The sequence below is a fragment of the Chiloscyllium plagiosum genome, unplaced genomic scaffold (assembly GCF_037043375.1).
Source record: "Chiloscyllium plagiosum isolate Xiang-an unplaced genomic scaffold, Cpla_swu_hap1 HiC_scaffold_13, whole genome shotgun sequence".
Lineage (NCBI taxonomy): Eukaryota > Metazoa > Chordata > Chondrichthyes > Orectolobiformes > Hemiscylliidae > Chiloscyllium > Chiloscyllium plagiosum.
The window spans coordinates 78,562,652-78,576,837 of NW_028270151.1; the positions used below are offsets into that span (position 1 = coordinate 78,562,652).

General features: G+C 39.4%; 1 protein-coding gene across 1 annotated transcript; it reads left to right on the forward strand.

The window, feature by feature from the left end:
- Positions 1 to 8,307: 8,307 nt before the first annotated feature.
- On the forward strand, positions 8,308 to 9,363 carry LOC148148353 (putative G protein-coupled receptor 148). Its single transcript, XM_087993198.1, has one exon. It carries the CDS (start codon positions 8,308 to 8,310, stop codon positions 9,361 to 9,363), a length of 1,056 nt encoding a protein of 351 aa, XP_087849324.1.
- Positions 9,364 to 14,186: the final 4,823 nt, after the last annotated feature.

Below are 14,186 nucleotides of genomic sequence, written 5' to 3' on the forward strand. Positions count from 1 at the left end.
TAAGGCAGAGGTGAAGAACTGGCTAGTTAATACAACTTGTGTAAACAGCTTGGGAGGCTGTTTTTTATTAATGCAGCTTGAATGGGAGTAGGCAGCTGTCATAAATCAGGATTTTTGAGACACATCAGAAGCTATTGTGGTCTCAAAAGAGTTGGAAGCTTCAGTGACTATCTCCTGGCTACTACTCTCTCTGAATTTTCTCTTGATGATTTCCTCCTGGATTAGAGAACTGTATATGAGAATCTATGTCTGAATTTTCCTTTTTATGCTAAGGGATGCGTTTATGAGATGTTACTATACTGGAATTGTTAATTAGTAAATAGTTACAACAGAATGAGAAATTACTGACATGCCAACCTTAAATTTCCAATGTTTGGTTTGAGACTCACCCCCCAGCAGCACAGATTCAGGAAATGACTCCATAATTCTTTCAGTTCAGATGTGACTCCTCACAAAGGAAGTATTCTTCTCTCCTGGTTCGCTCGATGCTTTTGTCTCCAAGGCCCTAATGGCTGCTGGATTCACAGGCCCTGTTCAAACAGGCTTTCTTCAAATGTACACACACAGGCTCCTGTTCTCACTTGCTGCCCACCCACATTCATACCTCAATCACAGAATTGTTACAGTGCATGTGGAGGTGATTGGGATCATTATATCTAAACTGGCTCATGAAATGAGAAATTTCCCTGTATGGCATTCCCCTGATTTCTCTCCATTCATTCTTCTTTTTCAGATACATCTAATTTCCTTTTGAATACTACCTCCACCATATTCCCTGGCAATTTTCAGTCAGTTGCTTTTGCTAATTACTTTGAAGTCTGTTTCCATTTGTTCTTGATTCTTTCGTAAATGGGAACAGTTTCGCCCCATCTAATATGACCAGACCACTCATGATTTTGATTGCTGTGGTACTTAGGGAAATTTTTGGCTGATTTCCGCTTTTCTGGCTGTGAAAACTGAAGTTAATTATACACCTTAACTGCAGTCCCAGTACAGTTGAGTGAACATAGTGCAACTGAGAGACTGAGCCTGAGATGCTGTGTTAATTCAACCAGCACAGTCAAACATTGGAGAGGCCTCTTCTTGAGTACCTTGTGCAGTTCTAGTCCCCTTGTTATTGGAAAGATATAATTAAATTGGAGCAGGTCCAAACAAGGTTTACCAGGAATGGAAGGTTTGAGTTGTAAAAATCCGGAAAGACTGGGGCTTTTTGCCCTGGAGCGTAGAAGGTTGAGGGATGACCTTACTGAGGTTTATAAAATCAGGGGAAGCATAGATAAGGTGAATGGCAGTTGTCTTTTTCCTTGGGTGGGGGAGTTCAAAACCAGAGGATATATTTTAAAAGTAAGAGGAAAAAGATTTAAAATGAGGGGCAACTTTATTTACACAGAGAGTGTGGAATGAAGTTCTGGAGAAAGTGATATATGTGGGTATAGTTACAATATTTAAAAGATATTTGGATAAGTTCAGGAATAGGAAAGGTTTAGAGGCATATGGGCCAAGCACAAGCAGGTGGGACTAGTTTAGTTTGAGAACATGATAGGCATGGACTGTATGGACTGAGGGGTCTGTTTCCATGCTGTATGACTCTATGACTTTGACTCTACATATTTTCTGCTATCTTGGGTTGCATGAATAAGTATGATAAACTTCATAAAGTTATATAAAGCTGAAAATCTTGTTGCATTATTCCCTGGCTTCCCAGAGGGAAAAAGCCAATAAAGAAGCAATAACATTTGGAAATGAATGTACAAGTGATACTGACATACTGTTTTGAGGTATACAACACAAGGTGCACATCATTCATAAGCTTTGCTGGTTTCTCCTTCTGGGTTTTGTTGGCACTGTGGGTGGTTGGTGCATGGAACACTTTACAAACAGCATAAGGATCCACCCAACAAACTAACCAATCAATGAGTCAGAGTCCACCTGGCTGATCTAGAAACACGAATCAGTGAGTAGTTTCAGGTAAGCAGCACTAAAGCACATTAATTTACCTGCAATTAGAGATATTTACTCTAGTACTTTGGTACACCAAGTATGCATGCATTAGTTATTTTCGGTCCACGCAAGTGAGATAAGCTATCCACTACTACCATCTGTGCACCTAATTCCTCAGTCAATAAGCACTAAAGTAGCTGTATCTTAGGTCTCATAATTACCTCGAAAGCTTTATTATTTTACTTCAGGCAATTTCTTCTTGTAACCTAACCCTTTAGGCTACAGTATAATTCTACATGTTTGCGCAGTACAATTGTGCAGTGTTCAGCACTGAATGCACTAGGGAGTCTGATAAAAGCTCCATATAATTGAAACATAAATTCTCCTGTAGTAATTCTGTTCCACTGAAAGAAAGTCCTTTTAATTCCTTTTTGCAGTTACCATTATGTTTTAGTGCTTTTTGTACACGGACACCAAAATCTCTTTGCTTCTTCACAGTTTCTACTTTACAACCATTCAAAAATTCAGGTACGCACTCTTAAACTCGACTGTTTAAAAGCCAGAGATGTTCAAAAAGCGGACATTTTTAAAATATGCCATGCATCCTTTTATGCAATTAAAAAAAATTACCTGGTCAAAGCGGGTAGGTGCTAGACAATATCTGTTTTGCTACTTGTGTGCCTATCTCTTCCTGTGCTCCAAGTCACTCTTAGCCCCACCTGAACCACAAGAGTCTCAGCCACTCACTGCTTGAACAGCCCGACCTGAAATCTGGCAAAATCCAAAATCCAGCACAGCCTTGGTCCCATGGCTGCCAGTTTTGAGAGAGTGTATCTTTATTCTGATCTGCCTTTCTTGGTTCCAAATTGAATTACCACACACTACTCCACATTGTCAGAGTTTAGTCCACTCACTTATTCTATCTATAATGCTTTGTAACTGTGGTTTCCATTTGAAATACTTTTCTATACCTCCTGACTTAATGTTATTGCAATGTAAACCTTCCAATCCTTCCATCACACCACTAATAAACTTCGTAAACAAGTTTTGAGAAGATTTGTAGCTCAGGTTGAGGTTCTGGATGTAGGCTTGCTTGCTGAGCTGGAAAATTTGTTTTCAGACGTTTTGTCACCATACCAGGTAACATCATCAGTGAGCCTCCTGATGAAGCACTGGTGGTATGACCCGCGTTTTATTTATGTGTTTAGGTTTCCTTGGGTTGGTGATGTCATTTCCTGTGGTGATGTCATTTCCTGTTCTTTTTCTCAGGGGGTGGCAAATGGGATCCAAGTCAATGTGTTTGCTTGTAGAGTTCTGGTTGGAATGCCGCCAACCTTCCAGCTTAGTGAGCAAACCTACATCCAGGAACTTGGTAAAAGCTGAAGTCCACTAACAAATACTTTAGGAATATCATTTGTCACATTTCTATATATTCTCTAGTTTATTATTACTCTGTTCCCTATCTCCCAACCGATTTCTACACACTTTGTCAGGGTCCTTCCATTTTTTTAATTGATAATGTTTTTGTGTAAAGCCCCTTCAAGTTGACATAGAAAATATGCATACAGACGTATCTAAAACATGCGAGCTAAAAATTCAAATAATTCAATTAATCAGATAAGACTGACCCATCACAAATCCATGCCAACTTTCTCTGATCAGTTCGATATTGTTTGCATTCAGGCACTATGTTTCTACTGATAGATTTTAATAATTTACTCTCATTTGAGATTAAATGTACAGGCCTGTCATGACCTGACACTTCCAACTTTACTGTCAGACAATCCCTGAATTAAAAGATCTCTGGAGAATTATGGCCAATGCCTCTACAATTTCTTCTACTTATTTTTCTCAATACCCTGAAGTCAAAGGTACTGGATACTCTTTTATCTTAAGTTTCATTAGTTTCAAAATCAGCACTTTCTTTACTGTATATTAAATTCAATAAATTTATTCAACTTTATTAATTTTCAGTTTCCTTTATGCTTATATTTTAACCTTTTTCTACAGTGAAAATGGTATCAAGTCATCATTTAACAAGTCTGCATATCCTCACTGGCAATTACAATATCACAAGTATCTGGATTTAATGCTCCCTCATTTCCTTTAATCACTACTCTTCATATTACAATCGTAAAAGCTTGCGTTGTCACTGTGCAAGTCTTTCTGTATTCTTCATAGCAGCTCTTGGAACATTCTGCATAATGTAAGAACAATGTATAATTTGGAACTGAATTTTCATTTTGTGTATTAAGAAATTGTAGACCTGGTTTAGTTTATTTTTGACTTGTTTATGTGCGTTGTAATGAAGTTTTAGATTAGGTTACTTACAGTGTGGAAACAGGCCCTTCGGCCCAACAAGTCCACACCGACCCGCTGAAGTGCAACCCACTCAGACCCATTCCCCTACATTTACCCCTTCACTTAACACTATGGGCAATTTAGCATGGCCAATTCACCTAACCTGCACATTTTTGGACTGTGGGAGGAAACCGGAGCACCCGGAGGAAACCCACGCAGACACGGGGAGAATGTGCAAGCTCCACACAGACAGTCACCTGAGGAGGGAATTGAACCCGGGTCTCTGGTGCTGTGAGGCAGCAGTGCTAACCACTGTGCTACCGTGCCGCCAAAAACATTGATTTGAGGAGCCGAGGAGGTTAAAAGTTCAATGCATTAAAATACATGTTCTGTTGTCTTGTAACAGAAGTCCAGAGACATAGAACAACAGACCAATCCAGAAAGCCAGTCAGTCTATGGGGAGGTATGCTATAGAGCAGAGCTAGCTTCCGTGGTTTATGGAAATCATATGGGTTAAACGTAACAGTGAGTTTAGTTGGCGCTCGTTTCAAGTTTCTCAGTGAGAGACACTAGATGAAAGGAAAAGGTATTGAATGACTGCATAGATAATTGCTATAAGGAATCTACTTCGAATTATCCCATCCTGAATCTGAACAAGGGTGTCTTAACATGGAGGTAATTTGAACCTTCCCTTAGTTTTTGGGTGCTTGCTGGGGTAAAAGGGATAATGTGAGCGAGTTTGAATCCTTTCGTAATCAAATCTTTCTTTTGCCTGGTGTAATATAATTAAGGTTTTTTTTCTTGCAGAATACATCTTCTATTCTTTGTGTTAAATATACACTGGCAGCTTTTTGTGAATGTGGTCATTAACTGACATCGACAGTTAAAGAAGAAACAAAGTTAGAATCTAATGGAGTCACTTTCATTCTGAAATCATAAGAATATCACTTTGTTACTTTTGAAAATTCTCAGTTTTCTGGATTTCCATTTTTTTACTTTGCATTTAATTTGTAGAATCATAGAGTCATAGAGATATACAGCATGGAAACAGAGCCTTCAGTCCAACCCGTCCATGCCGACCAGATATCCCAACCCAATCTGGTCCCACCTGCCAGCACCCTCCATATCCCTCCAAACCCTTCCTATTCATACACTCATCCAAATGCCTCTTAAATGTTGCAACTGTACCAGCCTCCACCACTTCCTCTGGCAGCTCATTCCATACAGGTACCACACTCTGCGTGAAAAAGTTGCCCCTTAGGTCCCTTTTATATCTTTCCCCTCTCACCCTAAACCTATGCCCTCTAGTTCTGGACTCCCCCACCTCAGGGGAAAGACTTTGTCTATTTATCCTATCCATACCCCTCATGATTTTGTAAACCTCTACAAGGTCACCACTCAGCCTCCGACACTCCAGCGAAAACAGCCCCAGCCTGTTCAGCCTCTCCCTATAGCTCAAATCCTCCAACCCCAGCAACATCCTTGTAAATCTTTTCTGAACTCTTCCAAGTTTCACAACATCTTTCCGAGAGGAAGGAGACCAAAATTGCACGCAATATTCCAACAGTGGCCTAACCAATGTCCTGTACAGCCGCAACATGACCTCCCAACTCCTGTACTCAATACTCTGACCAATAAAGGAAAGCATACCAAACGCCTTCTTCACTATCCTATCTACCTGCGACTCCACTTTCAAGGAGCTATGAACCTGCACTCCAAGGTGTCTTTGTTCAGTGTATAAGTCCTGCTAAGATTTTGAGCTTCTTCTTTTAACTTTATACTATTTATTGGCTAATTTGTTGACCACAGTTACCTGACTGCAAAAGGGGAGCCTTTTGTGAATATTTGACTGTACCAAATGCTCCTTTGAACACATCACACTGTTTTCTGGAGGATTTCCTGTTAATGATTCAACCGAGTTTATTGTGATTAGGTTCTGGCCAAGCAGATGTTGTTACACCATAAGGTTCTTGGCCTCCTCTGTGTAATTGAGTAACAGGTTTGTAACTGACATGCCCGATGAATGACTTTTGCCCGAAACATCAATTCTCCTGCTCTTTGGGTGCTGCCTGACCTGCTGTGCTTTTCCAGCATCACACTCTCGACCCTGATACTCCAGCATCTGCTGTTCTCACTTTTGCCTAATTATCATGTCCCACTTATTCTTAATAATTGCTTCTCTTAGTTCTTTTTTGTTGTTTAAAAAAAAACAGTCCATAGCCTGGATAGTGATTGATTCATCAAAGTCATGTATTGGTTAGGGAGCAGCCTCAACATATGTTCAAGTTGTCTGAAAGACATGGAGTGTGAATTCATTGACATTCAAATAAAACTAACAACAAGACCTTTGCTGTGGGGGTCACAAATCTAACATGGTTAAAGCCAGTCAAACTCAAACAAAAATGCAGAGAGCCACTAGCAATCAAGTAGCTACTTTCTTGCACTGCCCATTGGTTGTGGAGTACTTGATCCATGTATAGTTGGCTCAAAAGCAACTTTCAGCCAATGTTTTATCCAACTTGTTCCCTTGGTTCATGCTGTTAATCAATCACTTGGTGACCTGATCTTACACTTTGTTTCTGAAATTGTAAAATTGAAAAACTCTCCAATTAGAGTGATTGAGTCATTTATTCGCATGAAAGAGCCCCTCAAATCCTTGCGTGCTCCCCATGGAGCAATCCAGTCAATCCCACACCTATGCTTGAACCCGTTTATTTTCTTTAATTGTCTTTCTGAGTTCCTTTTGAAATCATAGACAGTTTCTGTTTGCACCACATTTGTGTTCAATGACCACTTGCAAAAAAAAATTGTATCTCTTGCCCAATATCTTAAATCTGAGTACCCTAGTTCTTGAACAACCACCTAACGGGATTATTCTTCCTTGTCTACCTTACATAAACCTGTCACAATTGTGCACATGTTTATCAAATCTCCCCTCAAGGAGAACGGCCTTTCAACCTCCTTTGTAATTAAAATCTACCCATCCGAGGAACCATTCTGATGAATCTCCTTGGCACTCCCTTAAAGATCTCCACATATTTCCTAAAATGTAGTGACCGGACCTGTATGTGTCACCTTGGACAATACAAGTTCCCTTCTCCTACAACTAAAGCCTTGGTTTATGAAGCCCAAGATCCCATATGCTTTGCTAACCACCCTCTCAAAATGTCCTGCCCCCTTTAAAGATCAATGCAAATATGGCTCAAGAACATGCTGTTCCTGCATTCCCTCCAGAATGTAGTGATACGTTCGTATTGTACCTTCCCATTCCTTCTACTAAAATGTATCAACTTGTATCTCTCTGCATCAAATTCCACCTGTACTTGTCTGCATATCTTGCCAGTTATCTAAGGCTTCTTGCAGTCAGTATTTGCCATTTGTTCATATTCAAAGTGAATTCCCTTCGTTAATGGATTCAAAACCGAGTAATGTCTATTCAGAATGTGGTGTGCGTAAACAGAACTTATTATTTATCAGGACTGGGCATACATGCTGCATGTTCACTGAAGTGTCAAATCAAATAAGGCGTTAGACAAAGATAATATTCAGAGAAGGGGAAACACAGCAATGAGTTGTAATGAGTCTCTGCTCAACTCTCAGCTGAAGAAAGAACGGCAGATCTGGTACTATACTCTCCATGAGGATATACCTTGTCTTCCTACAAGGATCAGCATCTACATAATCCATTGATGGCCTTATGAGAGCAATGTAGATGGAGAAGTTTTGGATGACACTGGAACAAGTCTGGAACACTTTGCTGTCTTAAGCTTCTGCAAGATTGACTCCTTTACATGTGCTTCTGAAAACAAGACAATATCTTAAAATTGGGGTTGTGGTGTACACAGAAACTGAGTGGTCTTGAAGAATTTGCTTTCTTCATGTTTGGAGAGTTTACAGGTATTACTTGCATTTGGTTACAGTCTATAATTGGTTTCTCTGCTATGAATAGCTAAAAAGGGGGTTTGTCCAAAGTCACTGCATTGAATAGATTGAAAAACTTTGGAAATTTTGCTGCAGCAGATGCAAACAAACAGAAATCCTTGGAATGGTGAATGTTCTTCAAGAATGAATGTATCCAAATGTGAAAATTGTGATTTAAACAATGAGGTCTTTCATCTGGAGCAAGATATCATTACTGTGCGATTATCTACAATGTCTCCCAACCGTACAGAACTCCAAAGTCTATATAACTTGGTACAGGAATGGTTTCTCAACATACCGAACTCAGGAATGGACGGCTTACTCATTCCTCCAGTAGTTTGTCTTTTTGCCTCATTGTTGGCCACTCCTCTGGTTCTACTGGCCATCTTTTCAAACAGCAAACTTCATCAGGAGACCAGGTATCTGTTACTTGCCAACACGTTAGCTAATGACTTATTTTTTTCAATATTAAACACTTCCATTATCATCCTAAATGCAGCAGATATTGGATTGCCGAAAGTCGTTTGTGAATCACTCTTGTTCCTGCTAACGGTGGCTTACTTGAATGGGATTCTGACAATTACTGCTACAGTAGTGGACACTTATGTGGCGATTAGTTGGCCCCTTCGCTATGCATCACTTCTACCCCTTCCCAGGACCATCAAGATCATAGCTTTTATATGGATTGTCTCTGTCAGTAGTTCTTCTGTGCTATTTATAATAATACTGTGGACACAAGAAATGGCATTTTCCCACTTCTTGACGTGCATGACCCCTTTAGTGCTTTTGTCCTGTCCATTTGGAATATTTTTGTTGAAGATTTCTTATGGTCTTGCAATCTTATATTTTCTAATATGTTTAATAATGATCTTAAGTTTTTATGTTATGCTTTACTGCAAGACTAGAAAATCGGGGATATGGGTTAGCAACTCAAGGGCAAGACACACTTATCTTATCCATTCAGTACTGTTAATTGGTTATTTCTCCCCTCTCGTAGTGTTGGTAATAGGGGGATTGCTTTTATGGATGCACTTGATTCTGTTCCAGTCAGCACTCTGGATCATTGTATCCACAAATAACATACTGATGCTGCCAAAGGCAGTGCTCCCTTATGTGTACGTGCTGAGATATCGAGAAATTACAAACACGATCCGGGCGCTCTTCAATTTGAAGCCCGTAGCGCAAGTTAGGCCACTTTAATACATGAAAGAAAAGGTATGTCATTATCAGACTCCATCTATTTCCCATTCCCAGATTGCACAAACATTTATTCAGGCCCATTTGCATTTTGCACAGCACATTACACAGCATTTGTGTGTATCCTGGCTTAATAAAACATTTCGCCGAAATAAAATCGAAGTGCTCAAAGAACTCAGCAGCTCTGGCAGCATCTGTGGAGACAGAAACAGTGTTAACATTTTGAGTCCAATGTGATTCTGTTTCGGACTGAAGAGATAATGCCAGACCTACTGAATTTCTCCAGCACTTTGTGTTTTGTTTTTCAGCTCACAAGCATCCGTAGTACTTTGCTTTTCTATAGCATTTTGCTGATCTTGTCTGGGAAGATTCTGATTCACTTAAAATTTACAACACAGAGATAGGTCCTGCTAGCAGTGTTAGAGCTTCATGTGAGTTTACCAAAGCCCAAAAGATGGGTACGGTACTTTTTAAACACCTTAAAGTAAAACTAAATTTTCAGACTGTTAAAATGCACACTTGGTGTTGCCTATGATCTGATTTACCGTATCTCATTTGACCCGAGCCCTTTACAATGGGTCTCTTTAGCACAAAATAACATTTTATGGAGGACACACATCAGAGCAAAGATTTTTAAATCTTTAGAAGCCTTTAGCCTTCGGATGACTTAATTTCCAATCGATAGTCCCGACGGACAAATCCTTACAACTAAATATGAAGGGTAGATTGGTGTTTGTAGATGAGGATTTTGAGTGAGAGGATATTGATTTTCAGGATAATTTTAATGTTTTGAAGATTGTGCTTTTGGCAGGAGAGATTTAGGCATGTACTATTTATCTTTCCTTTGCTCCAAATCAATGCTTATTTTTATTTTTTTTAAGACTTGGTATTCTACCTCCTGCTGCCATATAGAAACAGGGTTGTAGCAATATCAAAACTCAGAATGGTTGATATTGCTGTTACTTCACAGTCATTTGAATCAGGGCCTTACACTGGGCAGCTGAGGGAGCTGCCTGAATCAGCTAAGAGCTTGGCGACACAGATTTATGGTTTTTGGAATGAAATACAAGGGTCAATGTGAAGAAACGTTTTTCTCTGCACCATGTGGTAATGTGCCACAAACTGTTGCCCAAGAGGGTGGCAGAAGCAGAGATAATGAATGATTTCACGCAAAAAGTGGATGAGCACTTCAGGGAAATAAATTTGCAGGGTTATGGGAAGAAAATGGGGTATGCCAATGATTAAATCACTTGACATAGAGCTGGCATGCACTCAATGAACTAAATGGCCTCCAGTTGTACCATTTTGACTCCATGATGTTAAATATCTATACAGAATGGTTCCTATAGCGTAAAACTTGATGGCGCAGGGTATGACCACCATCATATATGCTTCACAAGAACTGTGCAAGCTGAAGCCACCTTGCGCTCCTTTCTTCCTTTTATGTTCATGTAAAATCTGCGAGCTGCAGGGGCTTCCTGTTCCACAGATGGGTGTTAATAAAGCTCACATTTCAAAATGGAGTGGTTTTCCTGCTGGAGGGATTGGGCAGCCATTGGAACCAAAAGTTTTTAAAATCCCACTGAATTTGAGTTACGATATTCTCTTCAGTGTTTCCGCTGTTGGTCACCTCTCCCTCCCCAACTAACAGGAACCATTGATTTATTTTTGGAGAGTGTGTGAAATTGCCATCCCAAGTCAGAAGCGAAAAGGACAACTTTGCTCTCCTAGATTCAGTCTGATAAGGAGACAGTCACTGTCAATGAGTGTAAAACACAATGAGAAATGCCTCAATACAACCTGAATGGCTAACAGTTGCTGCAGTGTTAATTACAGAGCTCACTCTTCGACATCACTGGGTTGACCAAAATATCCTTGTTTGCTCTGGCAATGACCCTGGAACTGATTCTCAGGTGCTGCAGGCTTTGTCCAAACGGTTGCCGTGGCGATAACTCTTTCTCCATTGTGTTTCCCTCAATTTCTAAATGTTTGCCTCCAGGTTCAAATTGGCTGAGCCGAATAAAAAGGAACAAATGAAAGGATGTATATAAGAGACAGAAACTGCTGGAAATGGGAAGGCAGCATCTGTGAAAAGCTAAAAAAAACAGAGCTAACATTTCGGATTAGGGTGCTCTATCACCCAAATTGGAGAATTTGGAGGTATATTGGATTTTAAACAGATACAAAGGCAGGGCAAAGTGGAGAGGAAGGAAAGAACATTCAGGAAAGTCCATCTTTTGTTTCTCTCTCCACTGATGGTACCTGACCTGCTGAATATTTTCAGCATTTACTGTTCATGTTTCAAATTCTCAATATGTGTAATATTTTGCTTTTGTAAAGATGTGCTGTTAGCATTGAATATGTTCAATTGACTTGTAGCAAATCATCATGCAAACAGTGAAGAGGAATGCTATGTTTAGGATAACATGTTGTCAATTCTGTTGGGTTTCGCCTGTACTATTGAAATAAATGACCAAGCACTTCTATCTTGTAGTGTTTCACTGTTCAGAATTTGAAAAAAAAACAATATTCATACATGAATAGGCAGATAGTATATGGAATGTGTCTTTTTTATTTTTGTCCAACACTTACAATGCATACCTATGGCAGTAGGTTACTTGCTTTTAAAATTGTGGACAAAAATTAGGAAGATTTAAGCGGCACGGTGGCTTAGTAGTTGGCACTGCTGCCCCACAGTGCCAGGGACCCAGGTTTGATTCCAGCCTTGGGCAACTGGCTGTGTGGAGTTTACACCTTCTCCCCGTGTCTGTGCAGGTTTCCTCCCACAATCCAAAGGTGTGCAGGTTAGGTGAATTGGCCATGCTAAATTGTCCATAGTGTTCAGGGCTGTGTAGGTTAGGTGCATTAGTCAGGGGTAAATATAGGGGAATGGGTCTGGGTGGGTTACTTTTTGGAGGGTCAGTGTGGACTTGTTGGGCCAAAGGGCCTGTTTCCTCACTGTAGGGATTCTATCATTATGTTGTTAAAAAAAAACAATGTTTTGCAAGGATTGCTGCATATTATGGAAGGCAGCATCATAAACATTTGTCTGAAGAAATAGTCACTGCAGTGGTTTTAGATGAATAGGAGCTGAGAGGTTACAAACAGCAGCTAGATGACAACAATAAATTAATTGGCCTATGAATTATGACCTATTTTTGATGGCAAAGTTCTTTTGGTGCAAACAGCCATGTGATTGGTTGTCAGGTAACTGAACAGCATGGCGCTGGAACAAAATACAGAGAAGTGTTTTGACCTCCACCAGCACAGGAGTACTCTCTCTGTTCTCTGCAGTCAAAACTCACTTTAAACCTGAAGAAAACCCGTTAATCTTTGTAACAGCAGTTGCTATAAGATACAACTTTTAACTGACAAGTCAAGAGACATTTTACAAATGAATTAGCCATCCTCTTGCAATCCAAGGGAGCATTCAGAAAAGGGAAGCCAGGAAGCAAATTTGGAGCAGCAAGAATGAACTCAATAGGAATTGTGGACAAAGATGACTGAACTGTCTTTCTAGTTTTGCCCTCTGTCTATGCTTTTTTTGTCCCTGCCTCTACATCTGTTTGTCTGTGTGTGTAAGGTGAAGTTTATAAGGAGATTAGTGGTTTAATTAGCAATGTTATAGACTAATGGCTGATAACTGTTTACCTGCTTGAGCCTAATTACCTGTAATAAATTTGAACTCTTGCCAAGTACAGTAACTTGGTCCATGTTTTCTATCAAATGGTGCCTGAAAATCTGGTAAAATGAAGAATTTTATGTACTTATTTTAAAATCTTTAACTTTTGTGGCAGATCTGAAAATGGGAGTTTGAATTCCAGCATGCTACATGGTGACAATAAATGTACTTAGAATTATCATTAGTTAATAATAAGACGTGAGTGAATCTGCACTGACACCATATGAGTGAGTTGTCAGAATAAATCCTGCCAATATGAAATTTCAATCTACAAGACAGAAGCAGTTTAAGCCAAAAGTTGATCTGTGAGAGATACCAACAGAATGCACTTCCCAGACTCATGGTGATTGAGGAATCCTGTAAGTCACTCTGCATGCACAAGACTGATGTAAATAGATGGTACAATAGAGCTGAAAATTTATCATTATTTTAAAAAACTGAAAATGTTGGGGCTCATTCTTCAGAAAACAGAAAACTGAGCAGTGACTTTATACAGATCATTAAAATTGTTATGGGATTAATGTCAAGAGGATGGTTTCATTATGGGAATCTTAAAATAAGGGGCCATCAATATAAAATAGACACAAATAAATTCAATAAGAAATTAAATTTCTTGCAAGTGGACATGAATTTCATGGATATCTTAAAGGGAAACTAGATAAGTAAAAGAGGGAAAGGAATAGTGGAATTTAAGGTTGTGAAGTAGTATAGGAAGAAGTTTGTGTGGAGTATAGGTAACAGAATAGAGGAGCTAAATGATCTGTTTCAAATAATGACTCTCACTTCTCATTTGGGACATAACTTACATAACAATGGAAGCTATTTGTCAGAAACAAAAACAGAAATCGCTGGAAAAGCTCAGCAGGTCTGGCAGCATCTGTAAACAGAAATCAGAATTAACGTTTTGGGTTGAGTGACCCTTCCTCAGGGCTATATGCCACTCATTTAAACAATATTGAAACCATTGGTACAACTTGAGCATCAAATGATAACCTCATTATTAACTGAAATGGCAGATTAAAATCCAGATATCAAATCTGAAAAAGGTACTGTTATAGCATTATTCGAATGATTTTGGGATCTATTGATCCTGTTAAATGCTGTAGCAATAATATTCCCACATTTCCTACATGAACTTTTAATC